The sequence below is a fragment of the Serinus canaria genome, chromosome 2 (assembly GCF_022539315.1).
Source record: "Serinus canaria isolate serCan28SL12 chromosome 2, serCan2020, whole genome shotgun sequence".
In the NCBI taxonomy this organism is placed as follows: domain Eukaryota; kingdom Metazoa; phylum Chordata; class Aves; order Passeriformes; family Fringillidae; genus Serinus; species Serinus canaria.
In genome coordinates, this window is record NC_066315.1 from 115,751,163 (window position 1) to 115,770,397 (window position 19,235).

At 38.6% G+C, this 19,235-nt stretch overlaps 1 protein-coding gene across 2 annotated transcripts in view; it reads left to right on the forward strand.

Moving 5' to 3' along the window:
- Positions 1–19,235, forward strand: part of NKAIN3 (sodium/potassium transporting ATPase interacting 3) — a 333,648-nt gene that overhangs the window by 152,085 nt on the left and 162,328 nt on the right. For both annotated transcript variants that reach the window (XM_030237690.2, XM_030238107.2), the window contains exons 2-3: positions 3,461–3,598; positions 12,651–12,731. In XM_030237690.2, coding sequence (XP_030093550.1) covers positions 3,461–3,598; positions 12,651–12,731 — 219 coding nt within the window. The remainder of the gene's footprint in view (positions 1–3,460; positions 3,599–12,650; positions 12,732–19,235) is intronic.

Below are 19,235 nucleotides of genomic sequence, written 5' to 3' on the forward strand. Positions count from 1 at the left end.
ATCTAACTCCAAGTGAAACTATCTTTCACAGAATCTAGGCTAGTTTGGTGGCCAATAATGGAAACAGAGGTTTTGGATTTGGGCAAACATCAACAGTATGGGCTCTGCATATCCATGCAAAACCAGCCTGTAAATGTTCACATTTTCCCCTTTATTCTGATGATTTCTGTCAAATCAATTACCTGAATCACAGCCTGTGTTAGGGATTGCTTTTTCATTTGCACAGAGCTAAAATCTTTGTGTCCTTCACTGCTTCCTGGGGGCTCTACTAGACATGAGAACAGCAGCACTCAGATGTCTCCTCTATTCAGTCCATATTTCTCATGGTATAAAGAAAACAGATCTTAATATGCTTCCTCTGCCATGATAATGAATTATTAGGTTTTTAACTTCTGCCTGTGCTGCCTGCAAGGTGTTAAAATTTAGAAGAGAGTAGCAATTTGAGGAGAAAAGACATGCCTCCTACCTATTTCTTTTCTTAAGATTCTCCTCACCCCCCACACCACCTCTGCTAATGTATTCTGTGGGCTTTGGGGATGAGACAAATTGCTCTGTGTTGGTGACAAGAGCAAAATAAATGAGACTTAGCTGTGCAGGAAGGTCTCTCTGCATGGCCTGATGGTGAAAGCACTACTTGGTGGGGAAGGAATGGTACTGTATGCTTGGCATCCTGCTTCCAGGGCTCCTTCAGTGGTTTCGTGCTGTCACTGAATATAAAATAAAGAGTGAGCCCTGCAGGCATGAAACACGAGCAATGCTCCCAGTTTTGTCCAAGTGCCATAGGCAATAGCCTGTACCCTCATGTTTCTGCTTGTGCTCTCTTTTTGACTCAAGAATTACAATTTTTTATCTTTTGCCTGTGACACAGCTTCAAAGAGAAGCTCTTTCTCTTGGTATCCTAATGGGTAGGAAGTGGGAGGAGAAGAACGAATAACTCAGGCAGCAGGAGAGGAAATTGAAATTCATTTCTCCGTGTTGGTGGTGGGTGCCTTAACCACAGTATTCCACAGAAAAGCTAATATTTTTTTTTTCATGTGTAACTCTGTCTATGGTGAATATATACATGTGCACTCTTATCCTTGGGAATACATTTGTGGCCACTGAGGTATTTAGTGGTAGCCCAGGCCTGCCTGATGAATGTACTTAGAACTTGCTTGGCAGATATCAGGGAGATGCACATGCAGGCAAACTTTTTATCTGATCCAGTTTAGGCATGAGCTGAACACCAATCCTTTTAACATGAGTCTGGTGGCAAAGTGCAGTGGTTGTGTTCCTTTTTGTTCCAGTATTACATTTTTCAGGCATTTAAGGTGATCTGAAAATTTATCCCAAGGGTCAGTTTAAGAAGGGACAGATACCAAACAGGTTCATTCATATTTGTGCTGCAGGCTTTTGTCTTTCAGATAGCTCTAGGTGTTTCAAAGCTACATAAAATGCATAGTGGCATCCATGACCCACCAGTGTGAATTTCCCCAGTACCCACTCTGGGCAAGCTCTCTGCTCCTGACACCAGCACATTCTCGTGCCTGGGGAAGTAGCCAGGCAGTGACATTGTGAATGTTAGTGAACCATTAGAATTTTCTGTCACATTAAGCAGGGTTATTGTGACCAGTGGCCTTCCCAAAGAGAGGAAACCCACAGCCAAGGGCCGTTTTGAGTAGGTAAGGGTATAGTTTGCACACAGCTGTCCTCTTTCAGAGCCAAGGACACTTTAATGGAGACAATGCTCAGCCAGCTGCCTTCAGCGCTGGGAGTGTGATGGTGCACATTCAGTTTATTGGTGCAGGTGAAGACCAAAGATGCAGGAGGGCTTCAGTGAATGTCAGGGCAGAGGTGACACTAAGCAAATCCTTGTCTGATTTGACAGCTCCATCTTCTTCTTGCTTGCTAATGCAAGGGTTTCAGGAAGAAGACACATTGTCTCTGAAAACTGGTGGTCTCTGAAATTTTTCAGCTGTTTTGCTGGACCAGAAGATTTCCACTTGTAATGAGAAGGAAAAATCTCTGGCAGTGGTCATGGATGTCATAAATGCCTTCCTGTGTGATACAGGACTCTCAGTATGTTGTTGCCAGGCCATAAACTGTAAGTTCTGCCTGTGCCAAAGAGCTTTCAAAACTCTTTATTTACCATCCTGCACATGGGATTTGGGGCACCCTTGTGTTGTACTGTGTGATTTTTCATTTATGTATGCTGGGTCAGATGTTTAGCTGATAAAAGTCAGCTATATAAACCTTCACTGATTGCAAAGGAGCTGCACCAAGCTGATGATTCAACTTTTATTAATTTCTTTGTTTAGATTTATCATATTTATTTAGCTCAGCATAGAGAATATGGTTTTCATGTCTGCTGTAATGGAGGGGTTTTGTACAGAAAAAATGGATTCTGCTCTCAGTGACACCTAGCCTCATCTTGCAGGTGAAGATTGAATCTAGCCATAATGTGTAAAATGAAATGGTTTATGTGAAATACCCACATATGATAATACTTTGGTTGGTATTCATAGAGCCATGCTTGCTCCATCTGTCTCAGTTATAAATATTGTAAGTGCATATTTCAGTGAATTTTAGGGTTTGTAACAATGTAGTAAAATCAAGTAGATGTTAATAAATTCTAGCAAGCACAGAAATTCAGTTGTTTCTCAGTAGGTTTCTATTTAGCTGCTCAAGATTATCTTGCTACAGCTGCAAAAAATATTGAACTAAGTTTAAACTCCAAAAAATATGCTGCTAAAAAGTTGATTTTCTATGTTTAGAATGGGGAATTGGATTGTCAAAAATGAGTAGCAAGTGTGTTTGCAGGAGAGTTTTATATTTGGCTTTTCGTTTTTCTTTTTTGTCTAATGTTCAGAAATTCAGAATTACCTAAGGACCACATGCTGATGCAAAGATGAAGGCTGATGCTTCTTAGTTTCCTCCTTTTCCACACCCAACTAAATCCAGACCCAAAATGCCATGAGGACAGTGGGAGGAGAGCTACTAGGCTGCCACCATTTCTTTCTGATTTGCAGTTGCCCAAAAGTAGCGTAGCAGCTTTCAAAGAGCACAGATGGCTCATTTGGCTGCTGGTTTTGAAGCAGTTTGCTCTGAGGTCTTCCAGCATTTTCTACTGCCTCTCACCCCCTGAGCCTACGTCTGTGCCTCAGGAGCTTCCAGCAGTGTTCCCTAATTCCTGCATTAAGGAGCCCCTGGGATCACAGTGGCCGTGTCTGGGACTTGTCTGGGCCCTTTTGGCCTTTCAGGAACAGACTCAGGAACTTGCAGTCGAGTCTGGTTGAGAGTAAATCTGTGAAAACAAAGACATGGGGAAGGGAGGGAGCGTGATGGGTTTTCAGAAGCAATAGCAGGGCTTGCATAGCTTTGCTCACTCACTGGTGAAGCCTCGTGCAAATAAGAAAATATCAAATGTTCTGTCCAACCCATAATTAAAAAGTGGATGTTCTGTTTATGTGTTTTCTTTCAGCTGGCAGCATTAGAGAGACAAATCTTTGACTTCCTGGGTTTCCAGTGGGCTCCTATCCTTGGCAATTTCCTACAAATAATAGTTGTCATTTTGGGTTTGTTTGGAACCATCCAGTTTAGGCCTCGATATATAGTCGTGGTAAGTCTCATTTATTATATTTCTTTTTGTTTTTTGCCATAAAACCTGTTACAAAGCAGAATTTTCTTGGTTTCAAAACTCCAGATGGTATTTCTGTAGAAACTGTACAGATCTCCATGTCTTTTTGCAAATTTAGGACTACTAAGTGAATTTTTCTGAGGTTTTGGACATTATCAAAAACAGGTAACCTGGAGCAAGTGCTGCCAAAACTATGACTATGGTACAAGTCAATTAGACTATGTAAATAAATAAATAAAATACAAACTGTTCTTCTTTTTGTAACTGACAAGCAGAATTGATGGTGATTATAAAAAAATATTGCAATGGCCAAGTTATATTTGACTGCATCTTTCTCTTAGGCAGAGAGGAGCAATGATTGTAGATATTTCTTTAGTCCTGGTTTCCAAAGAAGTCTCTTTCTCACTTACATGTAATTTTGTCAAGACCTGTATTTATGGCTTTGACCCTAAATTATTGTAAATTCTCTCTGATGCTTGTAACTTGAAGCTTCTCAGTTGTTTTTTTTTCCCATGTTCTCAATATAGCCAGGAATAAAAAGAAATTTCAAAGCTGTGAAGTAAACTGCCAACAACAACAACAAAAAAATCTCTGTTCCTCCCCCACGTTCATTTTTGAATGTAAGACTATTATGTCTTTACCTGGTAATGGCTGTATTTGGAACATTTTGGTTGTGTTGTCAGTAATGGATTCTAAGAGGCTAAAGTTATCTTTTTCCTCACAAAGGAATGAAATAAATGTCTGCTGGGGAAAACTCGTTAAACAAGACTTTAAAAGCTTCATCTTTTCTACTCAAGCCTGGAATCCTGTAATTCTTTGTCACATCTTAAATAAAAGTGAACAAAAAGTGCATCCAGGATTGTACTCATGCTAGCTAAGCTTACAAGCAGACTATAATGAATTGAAAATGGATTGATATAAAAACCATCACTTTCATCTATTATCTGTGGTTGGAGAACTGGGCATCCATGAATTGATGACTCACCTTTCTGCTTCATGCTCTCCATTTTATGCATAAGAAGTGAGTGTAAGCATCTGTAAAATTATGTGGGAAATTCATGTCTGAAGTGCAACACTACAAAATTTCTTGCCCCTCAGGTTCATCACTGCTGTTCATATGCATATGCAAGCTCTGTTTAATTTTTCAAATGAAATGCAACAGATGTTGACTGTTTCTATATCTTTTCCTATGTAATTGAACATTTTAGTCTGTACAAAAGTTGTTTTAAAGTAGAGGTAGAAAACTCATAATTAAAGAAAGAAACACCTCCCCAGCAAGGTACTTTATGCTGCTTTAACTGAACTCCTATTCTGATTGATCTTTAAGCATATATTTAGGGGCTGTTGCTGCAGCAGGTGCCAATACTCATTACTGGGGAAGATCAAGGCTTTAGAGCCCAGCTGGTCAGAGAACGGTGCTAATAATGCCATAGGTCCCAGGTTTGATCCCTGTACGGGCCATTCACTTAAGAGCTGGACTTGATGATTCTTGTGGGTCTCTTCCAGCTCAGAATATTCTGTGATTACCCACTTCTCCATCCATCACCACCTCTCTGAGTGATCTATGATTATATCCTTACTAACATAGGGTTTACAGTGAAGTAGGAGTAGTTTGAGCCAAATCCTGAAGTGTGTAACATGAGGTGTCTGGAACTGACCTCACAACTCAACACCAGAAGAATAGGGCTGCTGTCATGTCTTCCTGTTCCCACTGTTCCCTGACTGAACACTTCCCCAGATCCTCTCCCCCACTTCTGGCAGGAGTTAACTGGATCTGTCAGTAAGTTAGTCCCATTTCTAAGCTGTCAGAAAACCAACCTAGCAAAAAGTGGAGATTTTTTTGCTAAACTGGTGACCTGAATCCAGTCTGTGAGGTTCCGATGGCTGCCGAGGTTGGCGTAAGGCAGGAATTGGGACTGCGTGTTTATGAACAGCACTGGGGAGGTGGAGGGGAAAAGAAGAGTTGCAAGACTCCTCTTGTTGCTAGCTCCAAGCTTGTCAGTTCAGCCTCATGCCTAGCCTTGCCCTCAGGCTGAATTCAGTGAATACCTCAAGCCAGCATAAGCAAAACTCCCTTTGCTCAGCTGCTGCCTTCAGTCCCTGTGCTGTTCCTCTGTTTGCACCAGTACAGTTCAACCCCTTGGTAAACAGGTACAGGTTAAAAGCAACTCTTTTCTTTTCTGGTGTTAAGTGAAGGTGAGCTCTTTGATATGCTTTGCTTGTTCCAGGGAGAGGGGGAATGGGAAGAAGTAGCCAGAGGAAGGAGAGAAGTGCATGGAGCCTTTCCACAGCAGTGCAGGGTCATTCCAGCTTTAAGTTCTTGTTGAGCATAGCCTGAGGATCTTCCAGTCTATAGCAACAGGTGCTCCCCAGAAGCTGGGCTTCCTAGGGCTCTGCCAGCCACAGTTTAGCTTTGTCCTTCTCCTTTATCCCAGAAGGAGTCAGTGGTACTGACAGTAAAGACCCCTACAGTGCCAGCTGCATACTGGCTGTATTCACTAAGGCAAAAGTGACAGTCCAACTTCTACTGCTGACTTTAAAGTCTGTTTAATGCAAATCTTCACTAGTGTCCTGAGTTTCAGTTTTAAACACTATGCAGAGAGATTCTTACCCAGGCTCTGAGTAGTGAATTAGGCTTCAAATTTATAGAGAAGATTCATGGCCTTCCATGTTTATAGGTCCACCTTCAGCCACATCTAAGGCCCTGGATTTGTTAGTGGTTGAAGAAGTATTTTGAGTCATGCTTTTATGTACTCTTCTGATTTAGATTAAGTTTAACTGTAAAAGTAACTAATTGCTTCAAGAAAATTATGCTTAGTATCCATTGTCTTTTTCAGAAGACTTCCCTGGAAATCAGCTTCACTAATGCAGATGATCCCATCACAATATTAAAAAGCTGAAGTAAAGAGAGAATCATGCCAGTTACAATGGTTTACTTCTGTAAACTGTTTCCACAAAATTAATCTGGCATGTGTGCACACAAGTTGTCCTCATGATAATCTGTCATACTCTGATGGTGATCTTGACTTCAGCTGACCAGCTGTAGAGCCATTGTTTAACCTCAAGAGAGTGTTTTTAATCTGTCTTTGTGCAATGAAGTCTGTGCCTGAAGGTTTCCCTGATAAGTGAGGTTACACAAAAGTTTTCACTTTGTCATCTTATGCTGCGTTTGTCATGTTCAGTCTCCTCAGATTTTGAAATATGTAAGGAATGGGAAAGTAAGTGAATAAATGTAATACATGTAGGGACATAATTTGAAACACATCTATACTGCAGTCAAATAAGAAAGTGCTTCTGCAGGCACAGTTGGGCAGCCTTTTGTTGCAGGTACCTAGAGCCAAGTTCAGTGAGGGCTGCAATAGAAACTGATAAAAACAATAGCAGTTGCATGCTTCTGACTCTTCCACTGCCACTGAACCCAGGCTGGCCAGTTTATCACTATGATTTAGTGACCACATAAGCTGCACCATAAATACAGTCATTGCTGATTAAAAGCCTGAATAAAGAAATTAATTTGAGTGATTTAAAATTTGGCGTAAGAGCTTTCTACCAAAAAATATCTTACCATCTAAGAGCTGGCATGCAGTGGCTCATACATGAGGCATCTCTGTTGAGATGAAATTCTTATTCCAAGTAGTTAAAGACAGTGGTTCATGTTCACTGTATACAGTCCCTCAGATACAGGACTATATGGGTGGTGATTCTGAAATAAATCTGGAATTTCACTTGCTCATACTAAAAATACCAAGTCCTCAGAGTTTAGGAAACAGAGAGAGAGGAAGTGACAACATTGACTCCAAGTGTCCTAATTAGTTTAAATCCAATAATTATTTCTAATAGGTTTTGTATTAATTAGTAATTTAGATAAATGTTGTGAACAATTTGTCCTGTCACTAAGCGGATGTGCTATTTTCAGTATTTGAATATTTTGTGACTGAATTAAATCTGCAAAGTTCCCAGGGGCCATAAAAGTGCAGAGCTGATTCCTAATTTTCCTACATTAGCTTATTTGAAGCTTACCCAAACATTTGCAAAGAAGAAAGAAACAGCTGAATTTCAGTTCTAGCTATGCTGTTGCACTCTTGTCATGAAGCTCCAGAGCTCTGCTGTGATCTGTTTCCTTATTCTTGCTTTTCCTTTCTTAACAGATCTTGCTATCACCAGCAAGATTTTCAGGCTGTTAAAATTGATTAATGATGATGACAGGATACTTGTTAAAGCTGGGGATCTTCTCCCTCTGCTACTTCTGATATGGGACTTCAAAAGGCTTCTGAATGATGAGTCATATAGCTAAAATTTCAAAAGCCAGGCTTAAAGCTGAAAAAAATTAATAAATAGTGAGGGATGAAAATAATACATTTAAATAGGGAGAATCTATGGTGGATATCTCTGCTTTACTTGCCTTAATGTATTCCATTAAATAATATGATATATAAGCAATGGATATAGTTGAAAAGCCAGGAAAGAGTTTCTTAAAAAACCCCCAAACAAATAAACGAAAAACAGAACAGCAGAAGAAAGGCTGTATAGGATACATATTTATTTCATATTCAAGCAAATCTTATACAGACAATGAAAATATTTAGGCTTAATTAAGCCTAATATTTAGGCTTAACTTGTTGAATTATCCTTCCTGGTAAGTCCTGTGTTGTTACTGCTCCATCGTGCTGATTTATGTCACTTCCCTGGCCATCTTTCATAAATATGGCTAATAAGGCTCTGCAAGTACTGATGCCAGGTATTACAGGGGGATGCTTTGACAACTCAGTGGTTGCTTCTTTCCCTTGAAGTGTCCTTGAGCCAGCATTCATTCCCTCTAATGCCATGAATGACACTGTCACAGTAGTTGCTGCACTTCAGATTTAAATATACTCTTGAGATAGTTTATTCATTAAAGCTGAACTTATCCCACAATCCTTTTAATATTCAAACTTATAAAATTCCCTTTTTTCTTTTCCTTAACCAATTGTTCTTGTGATGTTTTGTCCATCCAATGCAATTGTTTTAACCTAGAAATGTTTGTATTTCGCTGATATATGAAATGTATCTCTGCATTGGTTTCAGTATGATTCTAGAGTCAAGAGGTTGTAGAGTCAAATCTCACTGTTGTAGAGAGGCTGACATTATGAAAGGGAATATTTATTAGATGCTTTACCTGTAAGGTTTAGTGAGTACTCCCTCCACTTTATTGGTAAGACTTCAAATGCTTCCTCAGACCACACAGTATACAATCATTAGTGCAAAAGACCAAGAGCAAGAAAACAATGTAGTGCATCATGGGGAGAAATAAGCAAGGATTATGACCTGGTCCTAGGTCCTTCCTCTAGAAGGAAACTGTTGCAAAAATATCCAGGTGATTTTTAAGTGATGCATCATTTGGGATATAAAATAAAAATACCAACTCTTCTTTTTGATTCAACCTGTGTGGAAAATTCCTTTTTCATGCCAGATGTGGTGAGGGTTGTGACACTGAGTATGAGGCCAGCTGAGCTGGTGGTCAGGATGTGGGTGGCCAAAGAACTAGGCAGGAACTGCTGGGTGTGGGGAAGTGAGGGTGAGCAGACCCAGCAGGATGGACAGGATAATGTTCAGGACACAGAGTGGGAGAGGTTAAATGGCAGGTCAGGTCATGACCACAGGTTAGGTGCCTGGGAGGGAAGTGAAACCTGAGGGTCAGTGGGGACCTGTTGTCTCAGACCTTAACTCAGTGCCTCAGTGTAGGCACTGAGAGAAAATTGCCAGCATGCATGACGTGCCCCTTCACACAGAAGATGGCAATTTGGACTGTTGCTCTGCTAGAAAAAATAAGAAATCTGCATCATGGATCTGAAAATTACACCTTTCATAATGCCTCAAGCAGGTGTTAGTGTGATGCCACATAATGCAATGTTGCTTGGTGGTTTGGGTTTTTTTTTTAGCCTAAAAGATATATGTATATAAATTTTCACAGTGCATATAATGTCAGAAAGTGTTACAATTTTTTCAGAAAGAAACACTCAAAATTTTAGAAAAGTTGCTTTTAAAGCCCTTCTGTGCAGTCTTACTATGATTTTTTTTATATCTTTGCAGATTTGAACTAGATAGACACCTACAAATTCTTATATTTTGCCTCAGCTTCAGTAGAAAGGATAGACATTTGGGGGTTTTCTGGTGATCACAGATGTAGAATAGAAACCTGATTTTCAGAAAACAGAAGACAATGGGAAGAGTGAGGCACGTACTACCATGAGAGGATTGCTTTTGCTGGGAAGGCTGTGCTCGGTAGCTGAGTTTTATCTCTGCTCTCAACCACTGAAACCTATTTTGACACAAAGTGAGTCACTTTAACAGAACCTGTCACATGCTTTGTTTTCCCCTTGCATTCTAGATTCGTGTCTTGAGACCTTGTGGTCTGATTTGCACAAGTGCTGCCTGTTCAGCCACAGGGAGCTGAACACTGAGTTTATAAACTGAGTGTATAACCTCAAGCATTCTGAAAAATGAACTCTTAAGGACCTCAAGTTGGATGCTTATAATGTATGAATACTTCTGAATGTAATCTCTGCATGTATCAGAACATCATTTGCATTCTGAGAGCTGTATCATTCCCTTATAACATAAAATAAATTAGTTAATGTTTGTGCAGCTCTCACATATTACAGCAATGAGCGTCTTAGTAAACCTCATGAGGAAATTAATATTCTGTCCTCAGAGCAGGGTCTGAGCCACAAGGAGAAAAGAAGTATAGAGCTAGCTGTTCATAAAATGTGTTAGGGAAGGTAAGATCTTTTAAAACAAAAATATATTTATGATGATTTTACTAATGTTTTGATTGTGTTTCACAGCCATAAAGCAGAAAAATTAAGTTGGCATGCACGGCCCAAATTCTGACATTTCCTAATTTTGCTTTCTTGCCTTCGCTGTCTTATAAACTTTCCTTAAGTACCTATAAAACTATGCAAGAAAAGAATGTGCTCCTTGAATATCCAAGAAGACAATAACTTTCCTACTTAAAAAAATTATATAGTACTAATTGCTGAACATAATATAATTGTTATGTTTACAAAACAAATTGAGCTCAAATTCAGATCTTTGCAGCTCAGTGAGAATGTAGGAAGAGCTTCTCCATACACAGCAGCTGGGTTTCAAGGTGCACACCTGCTTTGCACCTGCACTTCTCTTTCAGTAATCCTCATGGTGGAGCAGGAACCAAACTGGTCCTAACTGTGTAAAACAGCATAGCCTGGCCTGGGAGAGCAGGCTCTGACAGTTTTTCCCTGAATAATACAGCATTGGTGCCCGTGGGACAGAATGAGGCCATTAACAGATTTGGCTTGGCCTGGCAGATCAAATAGAATTCCTTTTGTTGTGGTGACAGATTTAGTTCACAGAGAGATAAAAAATTCTTTCTTGAAAAGGAGAATACTTCCAAATAGTCTAAATTTTTCTTTTTACATGCAACTGGGATTGTATGAGTTGTTCATTAATTTTGAACTCTCTGCACATAATGTTCTAAATATAAATGTTAGAAAATCAGTATTTGATGATGGCATCAAGTTACTACAAAGCCAAAAAATGTAGTAAAAAGTGATATACTCTGGGTTAGTCATATGAACAGTACAGACCTCGTATTGCTCACAGACCACAACAGCTTTGTGTATTTTATAATAACCCAGCTTTCAGCTGTCACACTGCCCTTCTCTGTAAGACAGAGGAAACGGCCCAGGAGTGTTACTCTTGTTTCGGTCCTTAGTGACATACTTCTTGGACCATTGCCCAACTGCCTACATTCCTCAGAAGAAATTATATTAAAGCAGTTGACCTTTTTGATGTACAGAAATGGCCCTATGCAGGGGGGAGTGATCAAGGAGGGGAAAAAGTTCAATCTTCTTTGCCTGAGCCTGTCATTGTACATGGCAGGGAGAGGAACGAAGAGGGGAACAAAACCCAAAACTGCCCAAGAAAGCCAAACTGATGGCACCTGTGCAATGCATTGTAGTTTAAGATGTGAAGCTTTAATGATCATAGTGAAGAAAACAAGAGGTACTAGTCCTTATCTGGCCACAGCTAAGTAGGCTTGCAAAAGCTCTTAGCAGTGATTTTCTCCACTGTGAAGGCTCCAGGTGTGCAAATGTGAAGTGGCAGTGCTGCTGCTCACTGCATTTGTTCCAGTGGATGCAGCTCCAGCATGGCTGCGTGGACACTTGGCCCAGGGATGAGATGCTCCTGAGGGAGAGTACCTGCAGAGTTCCTTGGGAATAGGGCACAGCTGTATGTCAGTCAGCAGTGCATCTGTAGGGAAATGGTGCCAGTCTCTTGTGCTGACAGGTAAAATGCAAAAGATTATTTGAAGCAGATGAATTAATGTCCCATTCGTGCTGTGGGTGCTGTATGAGTTCAGTACCATGCTGGAGAACCCAGGAGAGGTGTGGGTATGTTAAACTGTTCAGTGTGCTTTTTTGGATCGGATTCATGGCAAAAGGCTTGGAGAAGTAGTGAGCTAATTTTAATGTAATAAAGTATGTTTTACTGTGAAAGACTCTCAAGAGATCAGATTTACACTTCATCTATTTGTTTAAAAAGAAAAAATCTAGATTACCAGATCAATAGACATGGGTTCTTTGGGTTTTTTCTTGTACCTTCATAATATTTAAATGTTATTTCAGTAATTTTTACTTATTTACGGTATTTTGCTTATCTGAAATTTCCTTTAAGAGAGCTAAATTGTGATTTAAAAATGACTCAGAGTTGTCCCAAAACCAGTCAGCATTTTGGACTTAATTGATATCAGTAGGATAGTGTAAAACTGTAAAGAATAAATCTGTTTTATTGGTATTTATTAGTACAGCAATGAATATTGAATTTGTAATTTCCAGTGGTTCTTAGGGGACTTCTGCAGTGGGAGTTCCTTTTCTGAACTCTGTTCTTGCCTGTTCCCAGAAGAACAATGCTTATTGATATCAGTTTTTTATTATTGATCTGCTCAGTAAGAAGTAGTTTCATCTTAACATTTTATTTTTCTCTCTTTCTTGCTCTCATCTGGCTTTGTGTTCAGTACACGGTGTGGACTGCCCTGTGGGTCACCTGGAATGTTTTCATTATCTGCTTCTATCTGGAAGTAGGCGGGCTTTCTAAGGTAGGTCACTTACCCTTCTTCAGATTTATGGGAGGGAGTCTCAACAGCAGGACTCTCAGATTTCAGAAGACTGCAACCACAGAGGAAAAATGTGGCTGTTTGAACATACAATTTGATCAGAGTTTCCCTCCAACAAGAACTGTAATGTTTGAACTTCTCCCTGCTAGTAAATAGCCGCAGGTTTGAAGTACATGAATGCAATGAATCTGAATTACGGTTGCCTTCTGAAGTATGATCCCAAGGTGAGAGGTGGGAAGGTATTCAGTTGTAAATTTGAGGTCCTTTTAGATTGTTGAAAAGCAGGCAGTGTCGTTTTGGTTGAATTTTCAAGTGTGTGGAAAAAATGTGAATTTCCAAGACTGCTCTGAAAGAAAATTACTAAGAAGGTTAATGTGATAACTTGCTGAGCAATTTGATCTCACAGTGAGAATGTTAATTCTTTATGAAAAAGAACAAATGGCAAAGGGTGACTTTTGTCACATCTGAAGAAAACTTTCCTTTACATGACACTCAGTGTTTTAGGTCACTAATTCTTTATTCAGTCCTCTGATTAGAGCAGAAATGGTTGCTGGAATTGCACATCAAGAGATGTGTGCTCGTTCAAGACAGCACTTATGTTAGCATAGGTTATGCTCAGCATTGTATCTGCAGGGAATTTCACACAACCCCTGCTGGTTTTTATTCTCCAGTTGGACACAGATGATACAAATCTTGGTTTACCACATTTACCACACTGAAATGATTCCAGGCACAGTATGCCCATGGCACATGCTGATCCTGGCATTATTAATAGAATAAAGGTCACTGTTACTGGTTGTAGATTTAGTGATTTGAACTGCATCACTGTTAATTCATGCAATGCTTTTAGAGAATGCTGTCCTGTGCAATGTGCTCTGGAAAGACCCTGCTTGATTAGGGAGGCTGGGCCAGATGACCCACTGTGGTCCCTTCCAACCTGACCCATTCTGTGAATTTTTGTTTACTTCACTCAGAGTGGAACATTTATGAACTATGTACTTGCTATGATTAAACTAAGATTCCTAGCTTTTGGTTGACAACAAACTGAACACTGATGAAACCAATTTAAGAAGAAATAAGATTTCATTTACTCAGTAGAAATTCCATTTAAATTTAAGCTTTCAGTGATAGGTTCCTTTGGTGATAAAATTTCATAATGAAAAGCTGCAACAGTTTATTTTTCCTTCAATTATGCAGCTCATGAGATGTTACAGGCTTGATAAAGAAATTAGTACACTTCATAGAGGATCAAAAAAAAATATCCTTATGGTATGTTCTGACTTAAAAATCTATTAGGTGAACAGAAGAGCAACACATAGAAAAGATGAATAGCCAAATAATTGTTCATTCTTATGATACAAAGAGGTTGTATACTTTTATTTAGTTGGGTCATGTCTGGTTTTGTAGTGACTAGTATATTTTATGTGTAAGGAATATATTTATCCAAGGGCCTAGGAAGTGAAGCAAAGCTTTTAGTGTGACCCTTGAATTTGTTTGCAAGGGATTCTGCTCATATGCTCAATTAAGAGGTTTATAAATCAGCAGGTTTGAATTTAAATCCTTCATCTTCCAGTTTCACTTCTGTGTTTCACTTTTTGCTCTTTTTACTTTACGTGACAAATCACAATGCAGAGAAATAGTAGCAAAAATACTACCTGGCAGTTGACAAAATTCCCTTTTATTAGGATGTACCTCAGTTAATCTCAACATTTTTGTGGAACTTTTATCTTGTGGTTTATAATTATATTTTAAAAGTTTCTCAACAAAGTGATAGACACAAAATTACTACTGTGGAAGTTAACTGCTCTTGTACAAATGATGCCAAAGGTATGAGTATTGAGACCAACTAACCAATGATAGAATTAAGAAACTTTTTCAGTACATCACGGTATTTTGGGTCTATTTATTTGTCTTTCTGAAAGTTTTGCTAGATATGATGAGGCCATCAAGAGACTAAGGTCTTTTTGCCCCATATGCATAAAATACTGGGTATTTCTTATTTGGTTAATATGTCACACCAAATTTAATTGGGACCCATATTTTATCCAAGATGCTAGTTGAAAAAAGTAATCATTTCCTCCATTAGTATGTTCATGTGTTGTCAGACATGATAGAAAAATGCTGTTGTGAGAGTAAATTAGTGTGGTTGGGAAATCAAACACTGTAATAAGATTTCCAAGTATGGTTGTTTATTCAGCATTGAAATCTTGGCAGGCAATATTCACTTTTTTTTCTTCCTGTTGTTCTCTTTTTTCCATTAAAGAAAGAAAAAGAAAACTGAATCTCTGAAATGAATGCAGATTGATTACAATTTTAAACTTCTGTTGACATTCTATCAGGGAAAATTGTGATGCTGTCTGGCAGGTGATTGATTTCTGTTGGCTTGGTTGTTTTTAAGCACTACCATGTTTGCATTTGCTCTGGCCAGAATGAGTTAGCTCTTGGTTGACATCCCATGAGTTTATTAAGTCTTCAGTCATGAATGCTTCTGAAAATCCAACTTTGTACAATAATAAATGGTAATTTTAATTCAACATCTACCCATGGAGCATGCATACAATGCAGACAGACTTTTCAAAAGTCATAGTGGAAACCTACCACTGCTGAAATTTTGCTCAGATCTTGTTTCTGAAGTGGGGAGGAGGATCTCCTTTGAATAGTCACTGTTTGAATTCTGCCAGGAAGTTCCACTGCAGGTAATTAAAAATTTGAAAGAGAGTAAGAAGGACATAGGTAATTTAAGCCTGTTTACTGGGAAAGTTTGAAGCATCTTCCCTTCAATTACCTTCAATTATAATTTTCTTGATGAACTAAATGCCCTCCAATAGCTCACTATGGTGATTAAGGCAGTCTCCTGGGAAAAGGATGATATAGATTCAAGTCATCTAGGGTGCAAAAGAGAAATAAACACAGCTCTCCCACAGCTGCTGTTGTCAGTAGAAATCTAATGAGCAACTGTTTCCTCTTTAACTGTCTTATAAACAACATAGAGGTCAAGATCCTTCTTCACTTACATTACAGATGCGCAAATGAAATTGTCATGCTTTTTTCAGGGCTAAAGAAATTGTATTTGATCAGAAACAAAAGAAATATTCCTATATACACCTTTTTTATTTGTATTCATTTTTTTTCCTGATTTTAGCAGCAGTGAAACTACCCATATGAAATAAATTAATTTTGCCGGTCTTTTTTCATTTACTACTTTTCTGAAATTGGAAACATAATTTTTAGTGTTAACCATTCCGTATGAGAGAAACAAAGCTGTTATTATAACATGACCTTTTAATTCTTTGCTGCAGGATAACAGCTTGCTATATCCATTAATTGTTTTGATCTCATTCTGTCTTGAAATGAAATTAAGTTCTAATTGTCACATTCCCGAGTATAGGCATTAAAATATGTAGACAAAAACACAAACTTTTCCTGAAATTTTGTATGTGCTTAAATAAGTACCCCATAACTTCTAAAGTGTGTAAGCCAGCCCTCCATCTGCAGCAATACATGGTGTTATGCACTCCTGTTCAAAGGAGTCTTCATCTGCTTAGAGTGTACAGTTAATAATTATATTTTTACATCCCTCAAGTATTTCAGATCCAGTATGAGAATAACTGCATTCATTCATATTTATCATTTGCAATTCCAATTTTTTTTTTGATAGACCATTTTTCTACTGCTCTTGTATTTGTGAGTTACTGGCATTTCTTTCTATGGGTTAAAGCCTTTATTTGGTAAGTGGATAGCAGCATTGTGTACACCTTTCCTGTTGTTTCATATACATTACTGGGGAACATTGATGAGCTCTTTTCTTTTTCTGGGATATTTCTGCTTGTCCTGCATGGCTTTTCCATGACATGCTTCTTTGCTCACTGTGAACCATGCCTCATTCTGGATTTAAGTTTTGCTCTCAAAATTGAGCTGTGTGTCAACTGACTCTTCTCATTTTTTGGTGAAGGATTTGCCTGACACACACTCATATATTCAGTAGGAAACTACTTCTGAACAGCTTATGTCTGCTATCTTGAGCTTAGTTTTACATATAGAGTGAATGTGAGCTCTCTGATCTGCCTGTGGCACCAATTTCATTAGCCTTTCCCCTGAAGCCAAAGAAAGCTTTGCTTGTGTAATTTAATGAAACAATATTTTTTCATGTGTTTTTTCCTAGTAATATTTACTTTGGTCAATGAATGATCAAAGTTTGTAGGGCTCCCATCCAGCTTTATTAAGCTGTAGGCCAAATTATTATATGAATCTGTAGTTGGAGGATAGAATTATCTGACAAAATTAATGATTTTTTCCATCTGAGGAAAAAATTGACTAATAATTTACTTATTAAAATGCTGAGAGACTGGAAACCTAGTGCTCTTTTCCAAACAAAATGTTGTATGTCAGAATGAGAGTTAATTATGTGGACTTTATACTGGCTACTTGTGAAATCAAATTTATTCCATCTGGTGCATGTCAGTCAATCCTTAATTGTTCTGCAATTATATCTAATCATCTCAAATGGAGTAAGTTAAGTTCAGAACCAATGCTAATTTGTATTAATAGAGATGTTATGGTGTATGCTTGGGCTTGTGTCTTTTTTTGTAATGGGAAATGAGAGCATTGGTTGAATTTACTTTAACAATATGAAAGAAAAAGTGATTCTCTTTCTAACTTGTGCTGATATAAGTGACAAAACAGACACCACTATTTGGGTTTAATTATCATTGTAATTAGCTCCATAGAACTACCCACTCCAAAAAGCTCAGGGACAAAGTTGGCAGCATCCATAAAACCAATATGGAAATCAGTAGATGGAGGATAAAGGACTTCCTTAGTCTAAGCAGAGGATAGGTCATTGTGCATCTACTCACATGTAAGTGACTTTTATGTGGAAGAAGGGTTTTTTCATATCCACTGGGAAGAAGAGCAAGAAATAATTTGCTGAGCATGTGGCAAAAAAGGTTTGGTTGGAGGTCAGGAGAAGCATTTTAATAATAAGGACACTGAAGAGGATCTAAAGCTGTTACAAAGCCTTAGTAATGGACAACTCTTCTACTGCACTATTTTTGATCTATAGAAACAAGCCTCTGTCAAGATAAAGCCCCATGTGAGTGTCCATGGATGGTTTAGGGTAGGAGTGTTTAGGTTCAAAAAGTTAGTACAAGTTGAAGACTCAAAAACTTATCTTAATTAAGAGTCTTAAACATTTCATCATGACTTATTCCAGCTGGGGAGCTTGAGGTGTCTCTGGCTTTTCTCCCCAGAGGGTGTGTAGGGACACAGAAGATAGGAGACCCTGTGAAGTCTCCTGGGAGGCTGACAGTGGGTTTTGGGTGTGCACAGGTGGGGTTTTACTGTTCAGCTGTGTGACAACAAGAGGGAGACAACACTGTCATTGCTGCTCGCTCTTGGTAGAGATTTGATCTCTGTTGCAGACAAAACTCGTGTGCTGTCTGTTCAATTGATGGATTTTCAGCTGAACACAAATCACTGCCTTCACTGAGAGCAAAGCAAGAGTGATAACAGTGCATTTCTTCACTGCTGTACATAGTGTATACATTCATGTACAGCTCAGCTGAGAATTTCTTCCCACACCCCTCTTTATTAATCATCACATCCTTTTGATCACCATCTCTCCTGGGAGACTACAGACCCCTGACTTCTAATTCTGCTCACTACTGTGTGTTGGTTTGCTCCAGGTGATGCCATCAGCTGCTACCAGCTGAGATGTGCCCAGGGATGGATCATGCACTGGATGTGGCTGTAGGCCTTCTGCAATTTCTAGACATTACAAGTTACCAATTTTATAGCAGTATTTAAATATAATCTCTTCTGAGTGTATGCACTAGTACAATTCAACCTGCAGAAATTAAACCTGATGAAAATGTTGGGTTTGTGTCTTTAAGGTTTGGACCCTCTCACCTTCTCCTCCTTCCTCTACCTTAGTATTCCCAAAGGGTTTGAATTTTTTTTTTTTTTTTGTGGTAAGTAATGCTCCAGAATCTTCTCTGACATTAAAAAAGGAGGAATGCTAATCAAATAGTACTTTAGTAAATAGAATTAAGATAATATAAAGCAAAACCAGACCAAATATAAGTTTTAATGCTCATTTCATATAATCCATTTAACTCCCTTGGCCTTCACCCTTTCTTTGAACCAGCTTTCAGAAGTAATTTTTTGGTTTTTTAAAAAAAGGGTTTTAGAAATAGTTCCCTCCTTTTAGTTTTCTTATGCCCTTTCCTACAGTAGAGGCTCCCCTGAAATGTGTTTTTTAAAATATGGACTTCTAATATGACCTTCCTTATTCAAATTGCTCCTCCCATCCTGCTGCTCTCACTATAAAAAGAAATAATCTCCAGGTTCAATTGTACTTAATACTTTTCCATAATGTTCTGCTCAAACAGCAACCTTTTGAATTTTTAATTACTTTGGCAATAAACCTGGAAACCAATTTACTGTGAAGTTATGCAGTGTAATATTGAACAGAAACAACATCTCAGC